The following is a 25,283-nucleotide window of genomic DNA, read 5'->3' as shown; positions in this document are numbered from 1 at the left end:
GGTGGGGAAGGTCCATGCCCGCTTGTCGCCTGGCTGCCCCCGAGCAGAATTGGTTCGACTCCTTTTTTGAGCTCCAAGACTTGCGCCCTGTTTCGGGGACGTTTTGTGGGTCTGCCAGGGTTAAAGCCAGGCGGCATCCCCTTCGGTCCAGCCAGCCAATCGGCGGGCAGGGCCGGCTCCTGCCCCTGTGGAAGCGGCTGCCGATTGGGCAGCGGCAGAGAGGAGAGGAGACGCGCCCGACCAGCAGCATGAGCATCCGTGATGCAGGAGGGGACCCCCGGCCGCCCCCTCCCCGCCTTCCCCCTGGGCTCTGAGCTCTGCCGTGAGTGGCACCTGGCCGAGGCTCGGAGACGGCGGGCGGCTTTGCCCCTTGGCACGCCTGGCGTGGAGATGCCTGACGCCGTCCCCTTGCACTTAGCGTGCCAGGGCCGCATCGTCAAGGTAAGGGGGGGGGATGCCCCCTCCCAGCCTGCGAGGGACGTCTTGCATGCCTGCAAGGATTTGGTGGCAGGGCAGTCTCCTTCAAAACAAGAGACCTGCACCAGGATGGTCTCCACCTGCCGGATCGCCTTTGCCCAAAGGCCCGGCTGGGTCTTTGGAGCACACCTGCCGCTTCGGTGGGAACTTTTTCCAAAGGGCTCCCTCAGGCTTGGCTGAAGCCCTCCGGCGAGTGTGACAAGCACGGAGGGGTGGTCTGTGGATCCCTCTTCTCCAAAGCCGGGGGTGGGGTGGGGGGCTACAAAACAACCTCTTTCTTTTTAGGGTCCAGCGAGGGTCTGCGAGGGTTTTGAGCCATTCCTCAGAGCGGCCGTGAAAACAAGCCAACCAACCACTTGAGCCGGATAGAAAGATATTTCGAAATATATTAGCTGATTTGCGGGGGGGGGGGGGGGGGGGAGATATTTCTGGAAGAGAGCAAAGAGCTCGGCCCACTTAACCACACGGCGGTTGGGGCCGAACAGCACGTTCGCTTCCAGATGACCCCCTTTTCAAAGGCAATATCCAGCCGAGGATGCGTTTGTCTCAAAAGCCCCGGTGGTTTTTTTAGTGGGCACTGAGAATAGTCCTATTTTACTCGGTCTGTGCAGAATGTCCTGCGTTTGTTTTCATGCGCCACATGCAGGTGTGTGCGTGCGTGGTGAGCATTCAGTGGAGTTGGGACTGGGGAAGAAGAAGAAGGAGGAGGAGGAGAAGTTGGATTTATGCCCCACTCTTTCTCTCCTGTAAGGAGACTCAAAGGGGCTGACAATCTCCTTTCCTTTCCCCCCTCCCTGTGAGGTAGGTGGGGCTGAGAGAGCTCAGAAGAACTGTGAATAGCCCAAGGTCACCCAGCTGGTATGTGTTGGAGTGCACAAGCTAATCTAGCTCACCAGTTAAGCCTCCACAGCTCAAGTGGTAGAGCGGGGAATCAAACCCGGTTCTCCAGATTAGAGCACACCTGTTCTTAACCACTACAACACAGTGACTCTCCAGGAGCGGGCTGGGTGTCCCTAGGCAAGTAGTCCCCAGGGCTCAATTTGTGCACTAAAGGAAAATGCTGCTATTGGTGAAGCAAATCTTGAGGAGGACCCAAGGCTCTGGAGTCCCTGCTTAGGCTGCAGAAAGCTGTGACTAGCCCAAGGTCACCCAGCTGGCGTGTGTGGGAGTACACAGGCTAATCTGAATTCCCCAGATAAACCTCCACAGCTCAAGCGGCAGAGCGGGGAATCGAACCCGGTTCCTCCAGATTAGAGTACACCTGCTCTTAACCGCTACGCCACTGCTGAAGGAGACCTGCCTCAGTCTCTTGCTCGACATCGTCCTCGTCAGCGCCAGCATGACCGTCATTTATCATGCTTTTCTCCTGCAAAAGTGACATACAAAATCCCCCCCAAATGAACAATAATCTCAAATCACGACAATCAAAGAGCAACAGCCAAGCTGCCTTGCTGAGGAAGAATGTGATCCTAGAGCAGGGGTCTGCAACCTGCAGCTCTCCAGATGTTCATGGACTACAATTCCCATCAGCCCCTGCCAGCATGACCAAGTGGCCATGCTGGCAGGGGCTGATGGGATTTGTAGTCCACTAACTTCTGGAGAGCCGCAGGTTGCAGACCCCTGCCCTAGAGGGAACACACACACACCCCCAGAAGCAAAACAACCCAAGCAGCAGCTCCTTCTTTAAATCCCCCTCCCTCCTCCAAAGAGCTCCAGGCAGAGTGATGCATGTGGTATTCCCCTCCTCCAGTTTATCCTAACAACAATCCTGTGGGGTTGGCTACACTGACTGGCAGTAAGTTCCAGGGCTGAATGGAAATTTGAAGCCAGGTATTCTTCTGAGCAAGGAAGAAGAAGAGTTTGGATTTATATCCCCCTTTTCTCTCCTGCAGGAGACTCAAAGGGGCTGACAATCTCCTTGCCCTTCCCCTCTCACAACAAACACCCTGTGAGGTAGGTGGGGCTGAGAGAGCTCCGAAGAACCGTGACTAGCCCAAGGTCACCCAGCTGGCATGTGTGGGAGTGCCCAGGCTAATCTGAATTCCCCAGATAAGCCTCCACAGCTCAGGCGGCAGAGCTGGGAATCAAACCCGGTTCCTCCAGATCAGAGTGCACCTGCTCTTAGCCACTACGCCACTGCTGCTACACCACCAAGGAAAGGTGGCTGCAGTCCCAAACGGCTGAATTCCAGCATATCAGAACTGGACCCAGAGACAACATTTGGCAGTATTCCTGGCCAGCGTTCCCGCGTTCTGTTCTGAATCTCAAAACTTTTCAAATTCTGGTTTGGGGATCTGACTTGTCCGAATATCAGGACAGGCCTGGAAAATCCAGAACGTCTCTCCTTCGTCCCCCTAAAACCCCAACCACATCTGTCACGAGGAGTCCTCTAAAATATTTGAACAAGGACAACATAAAGTTTGAAATTTTGCCATTTAGGTTGGGAGAATGTGTCTAGGATTCCTCCTTGCTCCCCGCTTGCTTCAGCATGGTTAATTTGCACAGGTGCAAACGCAAATCCGCTCTGGCCATTGTTTTGGGAGTGGGGTGGGGGAGGATTGCTGGGGACTTGCTGTGTGCCCCACACACAGGGGTGGAGCAAGGGGAAACTGCGCCCGAGGTGCACATGCGCACTTCACCCTTGCCGCAGCGCTGCCCGCCCCTGCCCCAGAATACCCCCGGAACGCCCCGCCCCGCCCGGTGGGCGCTACGCCACTGCCCACAGACCTCCTTGGAGCAGCAGTGGCGTGGGAGGTTAAGAGCTCGTGTATCTAATCTGGAGGAACCGGGTTTGATGCCCAGCTCTGCCGCCTGAGCTGTGGAGGCTGATCTGGGGAATTCAGATTAGCCTGTGCGCTCCCACACACGCCAGCTGGGTGACCTTGGGCTAGTCACAGCTTCTCGGAGCTCTCTCGGCCCCACCCACCTCACAGGGTGTTTGTTATGAGGGGGGGAAGGGCAAGGAGATTGTAAGCCCCTTTGAGTCTCCTGCAGGAGAGAAAGGGGGGGATATAAATCCAAACTCTTCTTCTTCTTCTTCTTGATCAAGCAGACCGATCAACAGGCAAGGTCTTGTCCGTGCCTAGACGTGACCTGGGAGGCTCTTCTCTCTAACCCAGCCGGGGGAGCTTGCTGAGTAAGATCAGAAGGGAAGGGGCATATTGCCCCATGCTCGGGGGGGGGGGCTCTTCCTCTCCCCAGGCAAAGTCCTCTGGGATCTTGAGCATTAAGGATGCATGTCCTCCTCACCAGAAATCTCTTCTTTGCAGCGTTCCCCTGGCTTTTGGCCAAGTTTGGATTCTTCTGCTAGCTCTTAGGACAGTCATGGGCTCGGTCCACCAGTTTCCTCTTCTTTGTTTCCAGTTCAAGAGGATGCTCAATCGGGAGCTGACCCACTTATCAGAAACCAGCCGCTCCGGGAACCAAGTGTCCGAGTACATCAGCAATACGTTCCTGGGTAAGTTGTCGACTGCGCAGACAGCCTTTCCCTGTGGCCGTGGGCAAGCTTGAAATTGTGCTGTCGAAGGCTTTCGCGGCCAGATTCAACTGATTGTTGTGGTTTTTCCGGGCTGTGTGGCCGTGGTCTGGTAGATCTTGTTCCTAACGTTTCGCCTGCATCTGTGGCGGGTATCTTCAGAGGGGTATCACACGGAGAAGACTTCTCTTTGTAATACACCTCTGAAGATGCCAGCCCCAGATGCAGGCGAAATGTTAGGAACAAGATCTACCAGACCATGGCCACACAGTCCGGAGGGGTGGTCCATGCTCCCTGTGAGGTAGGTGGGGCTGAGAGAGCTCAGAAGAATTGTGACTAGCCCAAGGTCGCCCAGCTGGTATGTGTTGGAGTGCACAAGCTAATCTAGTTCACCAGATAAGCCTCCACAGCTCAAGTGGTAGAGCGGGGAATCAAACCCGGTTCTCCAGATTCGAGCACACCTGTTCTTAACCACTACACCACTGACTCTCCAGGAGCGGGCTGGATGTCCCTAGGCAAGTAGTCCCCGGGGCTCATGCCCTGGGGAAATTGTGCACTAAAGGAAAATGCTGCTATTGGTGAAGCAAATCTTGAGGAGGATCTTGAGGAAGGCCCAAGGCTCCAGAGTACCTGCTTAGGCTGCAGAAAGCTGTGACTAGCCCAAGGTCACCCAGCTGGTGTGTTTTGGAGTGCACAGGCTAATCCGAATTCCCCAGATAAACCTCCACAGCTCAAGCGGCAGAGCGGGGAATCGAACCCGGTTCCTCCAGATTAGAGTACGCCTGCTCTTAACCGCTACGCCTCTGCTGAAGGAGACCTTTTGTAATACACCTCTGAAGATGCCAGCCACAGATGCAGGCGAAACGTCAGGAGAAAATGCTACTAAAACAGGGCCATGCAGTCCGGAAACCACACAACACCCCACCTATTAAAGAAAAGTCTTCTGCTAGCATCTGTACACTTTGCCTGAGCACTGATGGTCTTTTATGGCCGAAAGCGAGGGGGAAGTAATAGTGGCATGCAAACTGCAAAGCCACCAAAGGACAACAGAGGGAAGGGAGAAGCATGCAAAGCAGCCTAAGGGGGGAAGGGGGGTAAGACTAGGCAGGCTGGCTGCGGGCAGAAGGAAGGGGTCTGGGGCAAAGCTGTGCCCACTGTCAAATCTGTCCCACTCTAACAGCAAAGCAAAACTAAAATCATGGTGTATGTGGATTCACTTGCTGCGGAGAAAGTGGGAAGTGAAAGCGGGGCTAGAGGAAATGCGTCGGTACAAGAAACCTTGCTGCAGTGAACATTCGCCTCCACCACGCAGCAAACACCTTGTGCAGAACCAGCCAGCAGAGGTATGGTTTTGTATAGTTGCTTGCCACCTAGCTAGCAGCAGAGGCGTAGTGCCAAGGGGACAGGGGGCAATGCACCGGGTGCGAGTCTGTGCAAGGGCGTGGGCGCATGGCGCACGCATGCCCTAGGCGCAGTTCCCCCTCGCTCTGGCCCTGGCTAGGAGCTACCATTACATGGCAGAGCTTCTGTTTTGTATGCACACCCTTGGCTCAGCCGTCGGCACCACTAACCAAGAGGGTCTCTGGTGGTGGGAAAGCCCTTTCTCTGCCTGGTACCCAGGAGAGCTGGTACTGGTTGGACGAGACAACGCTGAGTTGAAGAGGCCAGAAGAAAACCTCCCTTGAGGGGCTGGGTCTCAGTGGCAGAGCTCCAGCTCCACCTGCAGAAGGTGTTGGTCCAGTCGCTGGCATCTTCAGGTAAATGGATTCTAGGTAGCAGGTGCCGGGAAGACAGGCAAAGGAGACAAGGTTGACCTGCAGATGATGATGATGATGATGATGATGATGATGATGATGATGATGATGATGATGATGATGTTTTAGTACAGTGGTGGCGAACCTTTGGCACTCCAGATGTTATGGACTACAACTCCCATCAGTCTCTGCCAGGATGGCCAATTGACCATGCTGGAAGGGGCTGATGGGAATTGTAGTCCATAACATCTGGAGTGCCAAAGGTTCTCCACCACGGTTTTAGTATATAACAACACAACACAACCTGCACCAAAGGAACAGGTGTCTGGAATTCGTCTCTGAATATTGAGTCCTTCCCAAGGACCCAGGTATTTGTATTTGTGTAGAATTTGTGTAGAGGTATTTGTGTAGAATGTGTGCAGTTCCTAGAAGTGCTGCTTTCTACAGCAGGTGGACTGAGGTTCTGTCCAAGTTCAGGCTTTTCAGATGCTTTTCAAGGTTTCTTGGGATTCTTCCTAGAGCACCGACTACTATTGGGATTACTGTTGTTCTTTTTCGCCCCAATCGTTCAACTTCAATTTGTAGGTCCTTGTATTTCGTGATCTTTTCCAGCTCTTTGTCCTCTACCCAGCTGTCAACTGGCACTGCAACATCTATGATCCAAACGTGATTTTTCTCTACCACTATCATCATCGTTACCGCTCGCTGATTTAGATTCCGCTCCGTTAAGTTCGTTAGTTACCGTTCGTTCTTTAAGATTCCGCTCGCTCATGCCTGCTCTTTCTCGTTCGTTGGATCAATCGATTATATCGGCCACCCCCAGAGGGCTCTGGGCAGTGTACAAGGATAGAACAATTAAAATCGCAATTAACATTTTAAAATGATAGCAATCTAAAATACAAACAACAAACCAGCAAAGCAAAAACCTAACGCTGTATGGCAACCCGTTAAATCTCAAACTCACTGGGAGGGGCCAGGCACAACAAATAGCGGCCATTAAGATGGTATATACGGGGGGGGGGGAATAGCGGGGGAGGCAATCAGCAGCTGCCCCCCCAAAAGCCTGGCTGCCCCCCCCCCCAAAGCCTATCCAAGGTCCCTCAGGGCCCTAATAGCTGGAGGGAATGTGTTCCACCAGGCAGGGGCCAGGGCTGTAAAGGCCCTGGCCTGGGTAGAGGCGCGCCAGTACCTAAGTGCTTGAATCAGGATGTCAGCTTGCTTGAGACATACTGATTTCCCGAGGTTCCAGGGCCAGAAGCAGTCTATCTGCCTGCTATTGGGATTTGCCTTCCTTTATGCCTGCATTTGCGGGAAAAGGAAAAACCAGTGCCTCGCTAAAAGAAAGCTGCAGAGGAACCGCTCTCGACAGTAGGCGTGAAAATGACTCGCCCTGGAGGCAGGAAAAATTAATAAAAAGCACTGGTGGGGTCCTTCCCTCGTTAGCACCTTTCCTGCCGACCCGTTTGCCCCATTTGGGGCGTGCAGAGCTGTAAAACTGGAGAAGGGAGAGTGTTCCTCATGCCCCCCCCTCAAACTGGTCTGTCTAGCTGCCAGGTGTTCTTGAAGGGCTGTACCCAGTGGTGGGATCCAAAAATTTTAGTAACAGGTTCCCACGCCAACTCCCCCTCAGCAAAGGGGGCAGAGGCGTACCTAGGCAAACCTGAGCCCTGGGCAAAACCTGAGTTGGGTGCCCGCCCCCCCATGGGCAGCCACCCCACCACGATCCTCAAATTTTTTTTTGCACCAGATGATTTCTAAATCATCACCACATTATAGAAAATGCCCCAACTCACAAATCTGAACACAGCAATGGCGAAACACACAGGTTCTTTGATAGAGACTGGTGAGATAAAAGGTACGAAAGGCTGAGAATCAGTGAATTGCAGTACCCTGAAAGGTATTAACCCAGTTCAGGGAGTTACATTATTAGTCGCAATTGCTATATGGAACCTTCACGTTCAAAGGCAGGATGCCTCTCGGGGAGGCGAGGGCGTGGAGACGGAAAAGCGGACCCAATTAGCGACCCCCTCTCGGCGCACCCAAATAATTAGTAGCCCACTCTCGGGAACTGGTGAGAACCTGCTGGATCCCACCTCTGGCTGTACCCCACTCCTGTTTCCCTGATGGGTCTCAACTGCAGACCGCAGCCAAACTGGGGCCTAATGGGAGCCACTCTCCTGATTGCTCTTCTCATGGCCGGCTGCTCCGTTGCCTTCCCAGTGTCCACCTCAGGGCTCCAGGGTAAAGCTGAACACAGCAGACCCTACAACCATCGTCCCTGGCAGCTGCATGCTACCGGTGCGTCAATCTGCTCTCTTAAAAACGAAAACACACCTCAAACCAAGGGCACCTTCAGCCGGCAATTTCTCTGGCGATTCCTTCCGAGCTCTCAACTTGATTTGAAAACGTTGGGGCAAAGTTGCGTTGAGCACGCGAGGGGCTTGAGTTCTCCGCCCTCCCGAGGCTGAGAGTCATAAGAACATAAGAACATAAGAACATAAGAACTAGCCTGCTGGATCAGACCAGAGTCCATCTAGTCCAGCACTCTGCTACTCGCAGTGGCCCCCCAGGTGCCTTTGGGAGCTCACAGGCAGGAGGTGAAAGCAAGGGCCTTCTGCTGCTGCTGCTCCCGAGCACCTGGACTGTTAAGGCCTTTGCAATCTGAGATCAAGGCGGATCAAGATTGGTAGCCATAGATCGACTTCTCCTCCATCAATCTGTCCAAGCCCCTTTTTAAAGCTATCCAGGTTAGTGGCCATCACCCCCTCCTGTGGCAGCCTATTCCAAACACCAATCACACGTTGCGTGAAGAAGTGTTTCCTTTTATTAGTCCTAATTCTTCCCCCCAGCATTTTCAATGGATGCCCCCTGGTTCTAGTATTGTGAGAAAGAGATAAAAATTTCTCTGTCAACATTTTCTACCCCAGGCATAATTTTATAGACTTCAATCATATCCCCCCTCAGTCGTCTCCTCCCCAAACTAAAGAGTCCCAAACGCCGCAGCCTCTCCTCATAAGGAAGGCGCTCCAATCCTTCAATCATCCTCGTTGCGCACGGTTTTTCCTGCATGCGTGCGTGCGTGTGTGCGAGAGAGAAGTCTGCGGGACAGAGCGAGCGACCCTCGTCTGTTCTGTGAAGCATCACTTTTTCCCGGGATGGACCAACATTCCGCCAGGCCTAGTTTCTGTTGCCATGGCTTCGGGAATATTATTAGCCTCTGCTGACGTCAATTCTTGTGTCTCCATCATATTGGGGGTGGGGGGGAGTTCCCTCTGAACAGCAGGGTGGCTTTGCGGGGCTGTGGGGTGGAGCATTCCCACACTGGCGTCTTCTCCAGCACGTGGCTTCGGGGATGCGGCTCCTGGGGGAAATCTTGAGGAAAGGGGTAGCAGTGGCGTAGGAGGACTGGGGATGTGCCCTTTGCCTCCTGGGGGAAATGTTGAGGAAAAGAGCAGCAGTGGCGTAGGAGGTTAAGAGCTCGTGTATCTAATCTGGAGGAACCGGGTTTGATTCCCAGCTCTGCCGCCTGAGCTGTGGAGGCTTATCTGGGGAATTCAGATTAGCCTGTGCACTCCCACACACGCCAGCTGGGTGACCTTGGAGGCTAGGTCACAAGGCTTCTCTGAGCTCTCTCAGCCCCCACCCACTTTCCACAGGAGTGTTTGTTGTGAGGGGGGGAAGGAGCAAGGAGATTGCTTAAGCTCCCTTTGAGTGCCCCTCTAAGCAGGGAGAGAAAGGGGGGAATATAAATCCAAACTCCTCCTCCTCCTCCTCCTCCTCCTCCTCCTCCTCCTCTTCTTCTTCTTCTAGCACACAGCCTTCGAAAAGGGTCTGTTCGTTGCTGTTGGCAATGGGTTTGTTTTGTTGAGCTAAGTGTTGCTCTCTAGGGTGGTCTGTCTCCTCTCTGTCTCCTGAAAGCCACTGAGTTGGCCTGTAGAGGTTCCACTGTATGTGGCCAAGGATCCCGAGACACGTGCGTGGTCTGTTTGCTGAGGGCATCAGCCTGCCCGGCGCTCACCTGCCTCCGGGTTTGGCAGGGGCAGGACAGGAGCCCGCCACAAGACAGGGACTGCACCTCCACCTTCCTCCAGGGTGAGGGATGAAACCCCTCAGGGCCTCTCTGCAGGGACCTGACTTTGTCACCGGTGTGTTCTCTGCTTTCCGCAGACAAGCAGCATGAGGTGGAAATCCCCAGCCCGGCTTCCAGGGAGAAAGGCAAAGAGGAAGCCAGACCCCCCATGTCGCAGATCAGCGGTGTGAAGAAGCTGATGCACGGGGCAAGCTTCAGCTACTCCAGCATCCCGCGCTTTGGGGTCCAGACGGACCAGGAGGGGCCCTTGGCCAAGGTGAGGGGGCAAGACATCCGTCCATCCGGGACCGTTTTACTCCTCCAAAGGATCTCACGAAGGGACCTTTGACTTTCCAGAGCTTATATCCTGAACATCTTGCTAGTCTTCACGGTGCTGCTGGACTCGAGTTGCGCTGTTCCGCCCCAGCATTTCCCCCTCTTCCCCTTTGCCTTCATCGCAGCCTGTAAGAGAGTGACTCAAATGCGAGGGGGTGAGGGTGACCCAAAGGCCGTTTTGGAAGGTTTATGGCGGACTCAGCCCTGACTCTCCAGGGCTGCAACCTGTGGCTCTCAGGGGCGTAATGCCTAATGGGCAAGATGGGCAGCTGCCCAGGGCACCACCTTGTGGGGGGCGTCAAAATGCAGGGTTCGTTTGGGGGTATTTTTAGTGGTTTTCCATTTTTGGCCTGCAGGGGGCGCAGTTTTTAGGCTAGCGGCACCAGCATTTCAGCGTGTCATCAGGAGACTGTTCTTATGCTACCCCCCATGTTTGGTGAGGTTTGGTTCAGGGAGTCCAAAGTTATGGACTCCCAAAGGGGTGCCCCTAGCCCCCATTGTTTCCAATGGGAGCTAATAGGAGATGGGGGCTACAGTTTTGAGGGTCCATAACTTTGGCCCCCCTGAACCAAACTGCACCAAGCCTGGGGGGTATCATCAGGGCAGTCTCCTGATGAGACCCTGAAAGTTTTGAGTCTGTGCCTTCAGAAGTGTGCCCCCCCCCCCCCCAGCCTGCAACCCCCATTGACAGCAATGCAGAAAACTCAATGCAGAACAAAGATTCTTGGGCAAATTTTGGGATGTTTCTGCAGGGAGGGCATTCTTGGATGTATCAGCACCAAACTTTCAGGGTATCATCTGAAAACTGTCCTGATGGGACCTCCCAAGTTTGGTGCAGTTTGGTTCAGGGGGTCCAAAGTTATGGACCCTCAAAAGGGTAGCCCCCATCTCCTTAGCAAAGAATGGGGGATGGGGCACCGATACGCTGAAATTTTGGTGCTGATATGTCTAAAAATGCGGCCCCTGCATGCACCAATGTCCTGGTGCAAAAAAAAAATTGGGTCATGGTGGAGTGGCCGCCCATGGGGGGGGGGGGCATCCAACTCAAGTTTTGCCGAGGGCTATAGTTTGCCTCGTTACGCCCCTGGTGGCTCTCCAGTTGTTCATGGACTACCAGCTTGCTTGAAACAACGCATGGTATGGAACAGCCGGAAAGTCCTCAGTCACCGAACCCACCCCATTAAAAATGTAGTTCCTCAGTCCGTTTTTAGCCTGTACTGTGAACAGGCCTTTTTTTTCAGCGTGAAAAAGTTCTAGAAAGTTGCTTCTTTCCCAACGGAAACCCCATGTTTCCCACTCTCAAGGCTAAACAATGTGTGACTAATTTCTTGTGAAACCTCAGAACCGGGGGGGGGGGGGGATTAGATCTCCAGCAGTCACCCCCCCCCCAGTCCTCCTGAGGGACTTGTTTCATCTTTAAGGTCCTCTGCTAGGTGGGAAGGTCTAGTCCACAGGTGTCAAACTCGTGGCCCTCCAGGGGTTCATGAACTACAATTCCCATCAGCCCTTGCCAGTATAGCCAATGCTCATGCTGGGAGGGACTGATGGGAACTGTAGTTCATGAACATCTGGAGGGCCGAGAGTTCTAGTCAGTGCTGACCCAAATATCCCCCCCCCCCTTCCCCATCTCCAGGAACTAGAAACGGTGAACAGGTGGGGTTTGGACGTGTTCAAAGTCGCGGAGTATTCCGGTCACCGCCCACTGACGGTTGTGATGTACAGCATCTTCCAGGTAAGGCGTTTCTTCCAGCAGAATGTTGCGGACATCTTGCTGAGTTATCTGTCTGCTCGGTATACAATTTTAGCTGGATTTTTTAGTTGGGGTGGTGGTGTGGGGGACAGGCTGAATGTAGAAGTGATTCTACATTGCAAGGTAAGACAGCCATGATTACAAGAGAAGAATTTGGTTTTATACCCCGCCTGTCTCTTCTGTAAGGAGTCTCAAGGTGACTTACAAACTCCTTTCCCTTCCTCTCCCCACAATGGACACCTTGTGAGGTGGGTGGGGCTGAGAGAGTTCTGAGAGAACTGGGACTAACCCAAGGTCACCCAGCAGGCTTTGTGTGTAGGAGCTGGGAAGCAAATCCAGTTTCCCAGATAAGAGTCCACTGCTCATGTGGAAAAGTGGGGAATCGAACCCAGGATGGAGCCAGACCGTTCTTCTGCCATTAGGAGCGATGGTGGGATTCAAATAATGTAACAATTGGTTGTTTACAAGCACCATTTTAACAACCAGTTCTGCCGAAGTGGAGTGAACCAGCTGAATCCCACCACTGATTAGGAGGGGAACGGTGCTAGGTGTTCAGGCCTTAGCACCACTGAAGTCGGCCCGCGAGGGTCGCAAGGAAGAGGCGAGACGCAGCGATATCATCCGGTGGAGAGAGCCAGCAGCAGGAAGCGTGATCCGTGGATCTGGCAACTCTGCCGTGGTCTGGTCCCTGGCACCTTTTATTAGTGTTTCAATGGGGGCGTATCGGGAGGCGGGAGAGCGGGAGAATACTGTACAGTACATGACATCATGGGGTGGCCTACGTGCGGGAGGAAATGTTCGCATCTGGGTCTAATCCATACCTGGGGGCAGGCGCCCCTTTGTCCCTTTGTCTGGGATATCTGGTGACCGTGAGTCAGGTAGTTCATGACCTATGACTCACGGGTGCCTGGGGGACAGGTGAGCGTGTGCGCCCAGAAGGCCACAGATGGCACAGGCATTCCTGCGCTCTTTCTGAGGCTCTGCTGGGTTCGCGGGGCTCATCCCTACACACCACAGTGCTGTGCCTGGTTTCTTACAGTTCTGTCCTAGGCAGGCCTATCTAGATGCAGTTAATGGACAGGTCCTAGGAACTCACCATTTCCCCGACTCCTGCAGGAAAGGGACCTGCTGAAAACATTCCACATTCCCATCGACACCTTCATCACTTTCCTGATGACCCTGGAGGACCACTACCACCTCGACGTGGCCTACCACAACAACATCCACGCTGCTGATGTGGCGCAGTCCACACACGTGCTGCTCTCCATGCCAGCTCTGGAGGTGAAGAGGCGCGCTGAGGGAAATTCTGAAAACCTTCTCTGAGGTGGGGGAGAGTGGGAGGGAGGCTGGGGGGCTTGGAGTTTCTGAGGCACACACGGACCCTGGATTGAGCCAATCTCAGCAGTGTGTCACCAGCCTTTCTTTCTCTGAGTCAGATGGGTTCTACACTTCCTCCCATCTTGAGGCACAGTAGGGAAAGGCCTGCTTCACTGCTGATATGCAAGGGGGTCTCCTGCGTCCCAGTAAATTGTACCCATAAAGTGGAACCTCTTTTTTCATTGCCTTCGGTTTTCATCAGTTTCGGTTTTCATAAGGTGACCAGACGTCCCGCTTTTGGCGGGACAGTCCCGCCTTAAACCAATCTGTCCCGCGTCCCGCGGGGGTTTTTAACTGTCCCGATTTTGCCTTCTGGGGCGGTACTCTTTTCCCGCCCTGTCACAGTTTCCTGCCCTGTCACAGGGCGGGAGACCAGGGAGCACCCCAGAAGAAAGTGCACTCCTGCGGCCCAGTTTAAAAAGGTGAAAATCTGGTCACCTTAGGTTTTCATCGATTTTTTCAGTGAAACATTTGCCTCGGTTTTCATCGATTTGCCTAAATTTTCATCAATTTGCAGTCAGGTGCAGGGGTTTGTGGAGAAAAATCACCCGGACAAAGCTGTTGCGGGCCGTGTCTGCAACTTGTTTCATGACAACGTCTTGCCCCATTTCAGACAAATCTTAAGGAGGCGTCAGAAACAGACCTCTTTGGACAGCTTTCTGGTGTGACGTTGGTCCACTGGCTCTGAAGCTGGTCCCAGTGTTATTGTTTGTGACTGTTTTCAGCATTAAACACTATGTTGATTCACCCAAAATATGTGTTTTTGGTATGTTTTTTTGGAGTGCCTAGAACGGATCAATTGGATTTACATTGATTCCTATGGAAAAGTTTGCCTCGGTTTTCATCGATTTGCCTCGATTTTCATTGATTTGCAGTAAGGTGCAGGGGTTTGTGGAGAAAAATCACCCGGACAAAGCTGTTGCGGGCCGTGTCTGCAACTTGTTTCATGACAACGTCTTGCCCCATTTCAGACAAATCTTAAGGAGGCGTCAGAAACAGACCTCTTTGGACAGTTTTCTGGTGTGACGTTGGTCCACTGGCTCTGAAGCTGGTCCCAGTGTTATTGTTTGTGACTGTTTTCAGCATTAAACACTATGTTGATTCACCCAAAATATGTGTTTTTGGTATGCTTTTTTGGAGTGCCTAGAACGGATCAATTGGATTTACATTGATTCCTATGGAAAAGTTTGTTCTCCCGGTTTTCCATCGCATTTGCCTCTGGATTTCTCATTGATTTGCAGTCAGGTGCAGGGGTTTCTGTGGAGAAAAATTTCACCTGGACAAAGCCAAGTCGTGGGTCAGGTATTCGGTAAATCCTTGTTTTAATGACAACGTCTTGCTATCCATTTCCCAGACAAATCTTAAGGAGGCGTAGCTAGAAACAGACCTCTTTGGACAGCTTTCTCTGCGTGACATTGGTCCACTGGCTCTGAAGCGTTGGTCCCAGTAAGTTATTGTTTGTGACTGTTGTCTGCATTAAAACACTCATAGTTGATTCACCCAAAAAATGTGTTTCCTTGGTATGCTTTCGAGTGCCTAGAACGGATCAATTGGATTTACATTGATTCCTAAGTGGAAAAGTTTGGTTCTGCTTCTCTAACGATTTGCCCCGATTTTCATTGATTTGCAGTAAGGTGCAATAGGAGAAAAATCACCCGGACAAAGCTGTCGTGAGTAATGGTCTCGCAACTTGTTTAATGTGACAACAAGTCTCTTGCCCCCCATTTCAGACAAATCTTGTAAGAGAGGCGCTAGAAACAGACCCTCATGGGACAGCTTTCTGGTGTGACATTGGTCCACTGGCTCTGAAGCTGGTCCTAGTGTTATTGTTTGTGACTGTTTTCAGCATTAAACACTATGTTGATTCACCAAAAAACGTGTTTTTGGTATGTTTTTTGGAGTGCCTAGAACGGATGAATGGATTTAGCATTTTGATTCCCAAGTTGGAAAAGTTTGTTCCTTGAAGTTTCATACCGGGTTTCGGTTTTCACCGCATTCTTTCTGATTGGATTCCCAACGAAAACCGAGGTTCCACTGCACTTAGGCCCTTAGCCGACGCCACACAACTGACGCACACTGGTTGAGTGGCGACTCTTTCTCCTTAGGGGATCCTCACAGCTTCTCTTTCCATCTTCCCAGGCCGTCTTCACTGACCTGGAGGTCTTGGCGGCCATCTTTGCAGCTGCCATCCACGACGTGGACCACCCGGGAGTCTCCAACCAGTTTCTGATCAACACCAGTGAGTGCTTCCTATTTGCAAGCTCACCCCGCCCCAGCTGTTCCCTTTGTCCAGAGTTTCCCACCCCCACCCCCCTTTCCCCAGGCTATGAAATCTTCCTTCTCATCATCCACAAGCTAAGAGCGAAAGACGGAGGAGCGTGTTTAGAAGAAGAAGAAGAAGAGTTTGGATTTATATCCCCCCATGCCTCTCCCCTCCCTTGCAATCATTGTGCAATGACACATGTTCGAACCGTTAGCTTCCCCTTTTCTTCCTTTTCCACTTCACCAGACTCAGCCACAGCAACGCGTGGCCGGGCATGCTAGTAAGTCAATAAATACAAATAATCCAAGTCCACCAATCAGGCTGTTTCGCTTCCCGTCTTGTTTGGTGCCCCAGACTCGGAACTGGCCCTGATGTACAACGATTCTTCGGTGCTAGAGAACCATCACTTGGCCGTGGGCTTCAAACTCTTGCAAGAAGAAAACTGCAATATCTTCCAGAACCTCTCCAAGAAAGAGCAGCAGATGCTTCGCAAGATGGCAATTGACATGGTGAGGGTCTTGGTTGGGAGTTTGGGAGGGACGGGGGGGCAGGGTCCCATGGAGGGGAGGGGAGGGTTGGGAAGCCAAGATTTTTCTAAAAAGAGGCCAAAACTTTATTTTTTATTTTATTTATTTATTGAACTTATAGGCCACCATCATCCCTCAAGGGCTCCGAGGGCGGTTTCGATAGCAATGGCTGTTCTAATCAACAGCAATCAACAACATAAAAACATTAAAAACATTAATCCTTTAAAACCTATGCAGCAATTTCAAACAGCAGAAAGCTAGAAATTAAAACAACCAAAGTTTTTATAAAACTCTTCCTTATTCAAGTATGCAACACAGGACACAGAAGCTCCACTCTGTTGAAAATGCTCTAATTTTTAACTTCCTGTGTTAGTTTGTTTGTTTGTAGCGGTCCTTTCTCATTGAGAGTCAAGGTGGATTGCAGAGGACATGCAATCGTACAATATAGGGCATCAAAAGAACATTGTTTATTTATCACAACATTAATGCCCCACATTTTCTCATGGAATCACGAGAGCTGGAAGAGGCCACAAGGCCCATAAGAACATAAGAACATAAGAACGAGCCTGCTGGATCAGACCAGAGTCCATCTAGTCCAGCACTCTGCTACTCGCAGTGGCCCACCAGGTGCCTTTGGGAGCTCACCTGCAGGAGGTGAAAGCAATGGCCGTGCTGGCAGGGATTGATGGGAATTGTAGTCCAGGAACATCTGGAGAGCCACAGGTTACAAACCCCTGTATGCCACTTCGTCTACCTCATAGGTGTCAAACTCACGGCCCTCCAGATTTTATGGACTACAGTTCCCATCATCCCCTGCCAGCATCACGCTGGCAGGGGATGATGGGAACTGTAGTCCATAACATCTGGAGGGCAGTGAGTTTGACACCTGTGGTCTACCTCTATGTTGTCTCTCATCAAACTATCCTACCCCGTTTGAAAGCCCGCCCCTTTGTTCCCCTGACTGCGCCTGTTCCCTTCCTCCCGCCCTCCGTTTCTCTTTATTGGTCGTCACAGCAGTCAAACAGTCAGCAGCTCTTTTTCTGGATTCTGATAGGTCCTGGCGACAGACATGTCCAAACACATGAACCTCTTGGCTGATTTGAAGACAATGGTGGAGACCAAGAAAGTGACCAGTCTGGGAGTCCTACTTTTGGACAACTATTCAGACCGCATTCAGGTGATGTTGGGCAGAGGGGAGAAGGGACTTTCTGAATAAGAGCTGGAATCTCACCTTGGAGGGGACAGGCGGCAAGAGGAAAAGCACAATGGAGCTAAGCCTCCAAATCCCGATTTGGAGGTTGAAATGTTGCCGTCAGAATCTAAAAACAGCTAAAAGCAGCGAAGGGTGGGAAACGGTCTACCGTGAACCGCTGAAGGTAAAAATTCCTTAGGCCCCTTCCGCACATGCAAAATAATGCGTTTTCAAACCACTTTCACAACTGTTTGCAAGTGGATTTTGCTATTACGCACAGCTTTGAAGAGCACTGAAAGCAGTTTGAAAGTGCATTATTCTGCATGTGCGGAATGAGCCTTAGTCTGTAAACCAGGGGTGAATGAGGCAGCTATAGATGAAGATGAAGAAGAGTTTGGATTTATACCCCCCTTTCTCCTGTAGGAGACTCAAAGGGCTTACAATCTCCTTTCCCTTCCCGCCTCACAACAAACACCCTAACTTGGGTGGTATCATCAGGAGAGTCCCCTGAAAACTCCCTGAAATGTTGGTGCTGCTAAACTGCGCCCCCTGCAGGCCAAAAACCGGAAAAAAATACAAAAAACAAACCTGAAATTTTTGCTGCCCTCCCAGGTGCGCACCCCCGGCCCCCTTGTAGCTCTGCCTCTGGTGAGAGCAGTATAAAAACTGCCCTAAATATGGGAGGAAATCAGGGGAACTTGATACATGAGTCCAGACCAGGAGGAGTCTTCGGCAGATGCAATCTCATCACTTGTATCTGACGCTGAACATCTTCTTTTCTTGTACTTCTGGACTTGGATCCAGCTGTTCCAGAGGTGGGATCCAGCAGGTTCTCACAGGTTCCCGAGAGTAGGTTACTAATTATTTGTGTGTGCCAAGAGGGGGTTACTAATGGGTGATTTTGCCCCTGTGGATTTTTTGGCTCCCTGCCACTCTCCTCCCAGCAGTAGCGCTGCAGAACTCTGGAAGCAGTCTAGCAGGAGGTGGCCTCGCGTGCATGGCAGCCCCCTGTGCCTGCGTGCATTCAAGCTTCTGCCTCTGCTGACCGGCATCGTGCCTCAAGGCCCTTGCTCACTGCTGTGCCCCCCCCCACTTGTGGAATGCTCCGCCCACTTGGCTCGCCCTAACTCCAGCCCCATTGGCGCTACGCCACAGTTTGAATCCCACCACCATGGGAACCTGTGACTAAAATATTTGGATCCCACCACTGAGCTGTTCTATTGCAAGCAAGCCTGGTTTTCCTCTGAAACTCTCCTTGCTGTCTGCACTTCTCCCCCACCCCTCACCCCCCGCAGGTCCTGCAAAACATTGGTCTCACTGTGTTGGACTTGAGCAACTCCCACTAAGTCAAGCTGGAGCTCTACTCACAGTGGGACGGACCTCGCTGTGACTATGGTAGTATTCTTCTACCAGGGAGACCGAGAGCGAGAGAAAGGCATGGAAATCAGCCCCATGTGTGACAAGCACAATGCCTCCGTTGAGAAGTCTCAGGTGAGCGTGGCCTTTAGGCTCTCTTAGCCTTTCGGCTGAGAGGCAGGGAGGTCTGTTGGAGGGGGGCTGAAGTCTTGGGGAAAAGAGGAGCAGCGGAGGCCTAGTGGTTAAGAGCAAATGGCCCCAAATCTGGAGGAGCATGTTTTGAAGCCCAGCACTGCCGCCTGTCCGGTGGAGGCTTACCTGGGGACCCCAGCCCCAGCCTATGCCTGTTCTCCAACCATTCACACCTCTGCTGGGTGACCTTCCTAGTTACAGCTTCTCGGAGCTCTCTCGGCCCCATCCACCTCACAAGGTGTTTGTTGTGAGGGGAGAAGGGCAAGGAGATTGTCAGCCCCTTTGAGTCTCCTGCAGGAGAGAAAGGGGGGATATAAATCCAAGCTCTTCTTCTTCTTACGTTTAGAGTAACTTGGCCTTTAATGAGTGATCATCAGGAACAGAAGCCCAGTTCTGAACAGGGTCGCAGGGATCACGCAGCCTACAGGAGAGAAAGGGGGGATATAAATCCAAACTACTCCTCCTCCTCCTCCTCTTCTTGAAGTTGAAGTTGACAAGAACCAGGAAAGAGCTGTAGTTTGACAGGGTCTTGACACTGGATTCCCTGGGGCACCCAAAGTCCTTGGGTGAAACTTGCACTTTGCACGAGCAGCTGCAGCTAAGGTTCCAGGGGAAGCATTCCAGCCCTATGGTTTATGTTTCGAAAGAGACTCTGGGGCAGAGGACTTCAGTGCACAGGGAGCCCATGTGATATGGCTACATGGAAGGCTCATTTTGCTTTGGCATGAGTCAGAGGGCAGAGGGTCACGGTTTCGCCCAGAACATGGTTGTGGAATGGTTCGGCCAGAATATTTAGGCCAGTCCCACCAATGGAATGAACTCGCTGGGATCGCACAAAGGTGTGCCCCCCTCCCCCCCCCCAGCACATAGATTGTGTTTGACAAGTATGAAATTTGGACTTGGGGGGAAGGGCAGGCCCAGAGAAGGGTGAAGATGGTTCTATTTAGGATTGCATTTGAATAAAGCAGTCCTTAGGAGCCACGCGGCGTAGCGGTTGCTTGCACTGCCACTCACACGGTCAGGAGTTCGAGCCCCCTGTGGGTCAGATATCCTGGCAGCTGGCTCATGGTCAACTCAGCCATCCATCCATTCTTTGGTCGGTAAATGAGTACCTAGCACGTAGCTAGGGTATAAAGAATAGCCAGGGAAAGCAATGGCAAACTACCCCACAAAAACGGCTTGCCTATGAAACCACTGCTTGCAGTGGTACCCCACAGTCGGACACGACTGAAGGGGAAACTTTACCTTTTTAAAAAAGCAGTCCTAAATTGTGATTTTCAGTATTGGTTTTGTGTATTTTATGTAATCTGTTTTAGTTTTGTCGAAGGCTTTCACGGCCGGAATCACTGGGGTGCTGTGTGGTTTCCGTGCTGTATGGCCGTGTTCTAGCAGCATTCTCTCCTGACGTTTCGCCTGCATCTGTGGCTGGCATCTTCAGAGGATCTGATGGTAGGAATGGAAAGCAAGTGGAGTATATATACTGTGAGGAGTATATATACTGTGAGGGTTATATACGCTAGATTACATTTGAAATTCATGTTGGCACATGGACATACCTCTAAATAGGGAAGGAAGAAACCAAGGAAATGTGAATAGAATTTGGCTGCTAGTGTTGAAAAACTCTAGAATCAAGACAGTGACTGGATCAGCCCCACACAAAATACAGGACAGCTATAGACTATAAAAATCTTGGGAAGGGAAATACTAGGATACTTCTATTCAGATCCATTCCACCTATTGACCTTTGCTATCTCTATTGTTACTCCTATGTTATAGACTTCTCTGTGACTCACATGCCAGGCTACTCTATTCAGATGGCCTCAGCGTTTCACAAGCAGTATATATACTCCACTTGCTTTCCACCCTACCATCAGATCCTCTGAAGATGCCAGCCACAGATGCAGGCGAACTGTCAGGCACGCTGTTTTAACGCGGCCAGACAGCCCTGAAACCACATACAGCACCCTATAATTGTTTTTTTTAGAAGGCTTGTTTTATGTTGTCAGCTGCCTTGAGGAAGAAAGGCGGCTCAGGCACGCTTTAAAGCAAACCGACCAACATATTTATTTATTTATTTATTTATTTATTTATTTATCTGCCTGTCCACCACCACCACCGTCTCATTCAATCACCAACCCATTCATTCATTCATCTATTCATTCATTAGATATTTTATTTATTAGCTATGTAAACCACCCTCCCTCGAAGTGCTCTAGGGCGGTGTGTATGTAAGGAGAATAGAGTACAACTAAAACAAACATACAACAAATATAGGTAAGTTAAGATGGCTCGACAAAACAAACCCTACCCCACAAAATGCAGCTTATAAAATTAATACATTGCATAATTAAAGATGCATGCCGCATGCCATTGCACCCCAAAAACAAGCATCAAAGGGAAGGGCTGTAGGGCCAGCAAGGGATGCCATCCAGCAAAAAAGGAGGGAGGGAGGGGCCCCTGCATCGTTCCGCTAGTCTCCCCCAAAACATGTGGAACAGTCTAGTCTTGCAGGCCCCAAGTGGGATCTGTAAACGAACCCGCAGTCTGACAGTTGGTGGAAAGAGCGCTCTTATTCCAGGCAAGGGGCCAGAGCTGTAAAGGCTCTGGCCCGGGTGGAGGCCAGCCGTATCATGGAGGGGCCAGGGATCACCAGTAAATTGGCCTCTGCCGAGCGCAGAGACCGATTTGGGACATATGGGGTAAGACGGTCCCGCAGGTACGGCGGTCCCAGGCCGCATGGGTAGGCCTTAAAGGTTAGCACCAACACCTTGAAAATGATTCGGTATTGTTGTCCCTGAGAAGGGAGCAAGAGACGTTCTTGGAGGCAAAAAAAAAGTTTCCTCCAAGGGGTTTGGCCAGACCTTCTCAGGCCTGACCGTGCTGCAGCTGCCTTTGACCTTTTCTTCCCCCAGGTGGGATTCATCGACTACATCGCGCATCCTTTGTGGGAAACCTGGGCGGACCTGGTGCACCCGGATGCCCAAGAGATCCTGGACACCCTGGAAGATAACAGGGAGTGGTACCAGAGCATGATTCCCCACAGCCCCTCGCCGCCCCCGGATGAGCCGGGGTCCGAGAAGGGCGGCGCGGTTCCAGACAAGTTCAGATTCGAGCTGACGCTGCAGGAGGAGGAAGGAGAGGAGTCGGACACGGAGCAAGAGCCAGAGAGCCCCCTGGAGGAGGAAAACAGCGAATCCAAGATCCTGGGCACCACCGACGACTCTGAATCTGCCGGCGAGCAGCCCTCATCCCCCACGGACAAATCCGCCTTTCTCCATAGGGACCCCTCGGGCACGCAGAAGGAGGCTTTGGCCGTTGATAACCAAAGGACACTCTCCAGAGGCAGGGACGGCTCCACGGCAGCCCTCCGCGGACGCACAAGGAGAAGCAGCGCGAAGGACTTGGAGCCGTTTCTGGACGCGGAAGGGAACGTCGCCTTTTTGTCGCTCGGGACATAGTGAGGGGGAACTGTGCTTTTGTTCTAGTCTGGCGGAGCCGGGGGCCATCTAAGAAAGCCCCCGATCTTGCCGACCCCCATTGCAAGGGATCGGGACAGTGGGTCCCTCTTCCTCCAACAAAAGCTGTGGGCAAATGCCAGGTTTGAATGGCGGGAGAGAGGACAAGGGGCAAAAGGACCAGGCCGGCCATCCCTAATGTGTGATACCTCCTGACACTTGTGGCAAACGGCTAAAGGCAAGCTTTCTCTGTTAGCTGCTGGCTAACACTCCTGCCACCCCCTGCCTGGTTTCAGCTTGAGCAGAAGAGCAGCAGTGGCGTAGGAGGTTAAGAGCTCATGTATCTAATCTGGAGGAACCGGGTTTGATTCCCAGCTCTGCCGCCTGAGCTGTGGAGGGTTATCTGGGGAATTCAAATTAGCCTGTACACTCCCACACCAGCCAAAAAGCATCTCACAGTGGGCTAGCCACAGCTTCTCAGAGCTCTCTCAAAACTCTACCTCATGAAAGTGTTTACAGTGAGGGGGCGTGGGCAAGGAGATTGTAAGCCCCTTTGAGTCTCCTGCAAGAGAGAAAGGGGGGATGTAAATCCAAACTCCTCCTCCTCTTCTTCTTCTTCTTCTTCGTCCTCCTCCTCCTCCTCCTCCTCCTTCTTCTTCTTCTTTGTGGAGGGGTGGGTTCACTATCTTGATGTAGTTGGGTCCAGCGGGCTCCTACCCAAGAAGTTCCACCCTAAAAGCCAGTTTCACTGGAAAACCCCTGGGGTCCCTGGCTCAGTCCACTGCCCTCCTGCCCATTCCAGCAGTCTTGTAGAGGTAGCAATATTTGGGGTGGGGGAGGACTCTATGCTTTCATTCCCTGTGGAAATATTTATACAAAGCTACAAACACGGACTGCAATTCTTAGTTCTTGCTTTGCGGTTGAAACCTTTTCCACTGAGGGAAATACACCACTATTTTTCAAGAGGTTGTGAGAGCTTTTCAGAAGATGGGAAGGTGGACATTTATTTTTCACAATTCAGGATGGGGGAGACGTTTTTATAACGTTTTTAGTAACAAACTGTCGTAAAATAAGTGCCTCCAACCAGCCCCAAGCACAAACAAGCAACAATCACGGTACATACCCCGTCTCCCTCGGCCATGCACATCCCCCTGAAAATAAGACGTCAGAGAGGTTTTGGTTGACGTGCGAATTATAGCACAGGCATCCCCCTTGTAAGCAAGACGTGGCAAAGTTTTTGTTTAAAGCGTAGTCTACTTTAAATAGTTCATAGAAAAATAAGACATCCCCTGAAAATAAGACATGGTGCATCTTTGGGAGCAAAAATTAATATAAGACACTGTCTTATTTTCGGGGAAACACGGTAACTTTCTTCTTAGGCTCAACTGGAGGATTCTGCTACCCTTCACATTTGATTTTGTGTTGGTAATAAGCTACCGACACTGTGGCTGTTCTGAAAACAGAGTATCTTTTGGCTCTTTAAACCACTGATTAAACTGTTTCCCCCTTTCCAGTGGTTTCTCCTCAAAAGTGCCCAGGTCACTACAGAAGTGAAAAAGTTACTGATCGCAAAGGCATGCCTCTGAGAACACACAGGGCCCTAAATTGGTGTATATGAAATTCGGGCTGTTTAAAAAAGGAAACTGAGAACATGTTCCTCCCTGATTGGCAGTTGTTTCAAAGCCAAGTGTTTTTGTTTTGTTACCTAAATACAGGGTTGGTTTGTTAAAAAAAATCTGCCTGTGGTTCTGAGGGGGAGGCTTTCCAATAGAGCAGGGGTCTGCAACCTGCGTCTCTCCAGATGTTCATGGCCTACAATTCCCATCAGCCCCTGCCAGCATGGCCATGCTGGCAGGGGCTGATAGGAATTGTAGTCCATGAACATCTGGAGAGCCGCAGGTTGCAGACCCCTGCAATAGAGAGAGCCTGTGCCACTTTCAAGGATCTACACCAGCTCCTTTTCTTTTCATGCCACTAAACCAGGGGTGGCCAACCTATGGTGCTCCAGATGTTCATGGACTACAGTTCCCATCAGCCCCTGCCAGGCTGGCCAGGCTGACAGGGGCTGTTGGGAAATGTAGGCCATGAACATCTGGAGCACCATACGTTGGCCACCCCTACACGAAACACTACCTTCTGGCTCCAGTGACAGAATCCTCCCGTGCTTTTTGCCCCGTGAACTCCCACTCCAAGCGCCTTGACACTTTTACAAGGGTTCCCGAGAGTGGGTTACTAATTATTTGTGTGTGCCGAGAGGGGGTTACTAATTGGTGATTTTGCCATGTGATTTTTGCCTGAGTTACGCCCTTCCTCTCAGCAGTAGCGCGCAGAACTTGAAGCAGTCTAGCAGGAGGTGCACTGGCGTGCGTGGCAGCCTGCGCCGGCGTGCCTTCGTTTCCCACCCAAGGACCGGCGCAGCGGCTGCGTCCTGGCCACAGCTCTGGCTCCAGGGAAATTCTACTTCATCGGAATGCCCTTCCCAAGCACGCCTCGTGGCCCCCCTCCCAGCCCCATTGGCGCTACGCCACAGTTTGAATCCCACCACCATGGGAACCTGTTACTAAAATTTTTGGATCCCACCACTGAGCAGACTGAAATGTGGGAACCATGGAGGAGGGAAGGGAATGGAAGATTGAGGCCTGGCTGTCTGAGTAGCTTACTTGGGGACACGCCTTATGATCCAAGAAGGACACCTGGGTGATGGGGCATGGAGCTGGAGTGGCCTCATATCACCTTTGCACCCCTCACTTCTGAGCACCAGAGACCTAGCAAGTGTAGCAGGATCATTTCACTTAATGCTCCTCTTTTTCAGAAATCCAAAGGCCTCGTCACTGTCCTTCCATATTCCTCTATGTTGGCAAGGCTGTTATAATTTATTGGGGTGTTGTTGTTTTTCAGAGTTACCTGTGTGTGTGTGTGTGTGTATGTTTTTAAATGAAACTTTTATAGTTTGAGGTTTAACAACCAGAAGAACGACAAGAGCCGGGACCCTCGCTCAGCCGCAGTTCGCTTAGCCACGTTTCGTTGTTAGAAACTGGCATAACTGTGAATCGCACCAGG

The 25,283-nt window shown here is 51.6% G+C and overlaps 1 protein-coding gene across 1 annotated transcript; it reads left to right on the top strand.

Moving 5' to 3' along the window:
• Window positions 1-258: 258 nt before the first annotated feature.
• PDE4C (phosphodiesterase 4C) lies at window positions 259-22,538 on the top strand. Its single transcript, XM_048497101.1, is given in 11 exon segments — window positions 259-441; window positions 3,841-3,934; window positions 9,874-10,052; window positions 11,745-11,843; window positions 12,978-13,142; window positions 15,378-15,477; window positions 15,856-16,010; window positions 17,083-17,205; window positions 18,516-18,593; window positions 18,595-18,711; window positions 21,681-22,538. Coding segments are annotated over 11 exon segments (1,836 nt in total). The 5' UTR covers window positions 259-261; the 3' UTR covers window positions 22,227-22,538.
• Window positions 22,539-25,283: the final 2,745 nt, after the last annotated feature.

Source organism: Sphaerodactylus townsendi, linkage group LG05 (assembly GCF_021028975.2).
Source record: "Sphaerodactylus townsendi isolate TG3544 linkage group LG05, MPM_Stown_v2.3, whole genome shotgun sequence".
Taxonomy (NCBI): Eukaryota; Metazoa; Chordata; class Lepidosauria; order Squamata; family Sphaerodactylidae; genus Sphaerodactylus; species Sphaerodactylus townsendi.
Note: the sequence above shows the minus strand (reverse complement) of the source record. Positions and strands in the feature narration are given on the sequence as shown.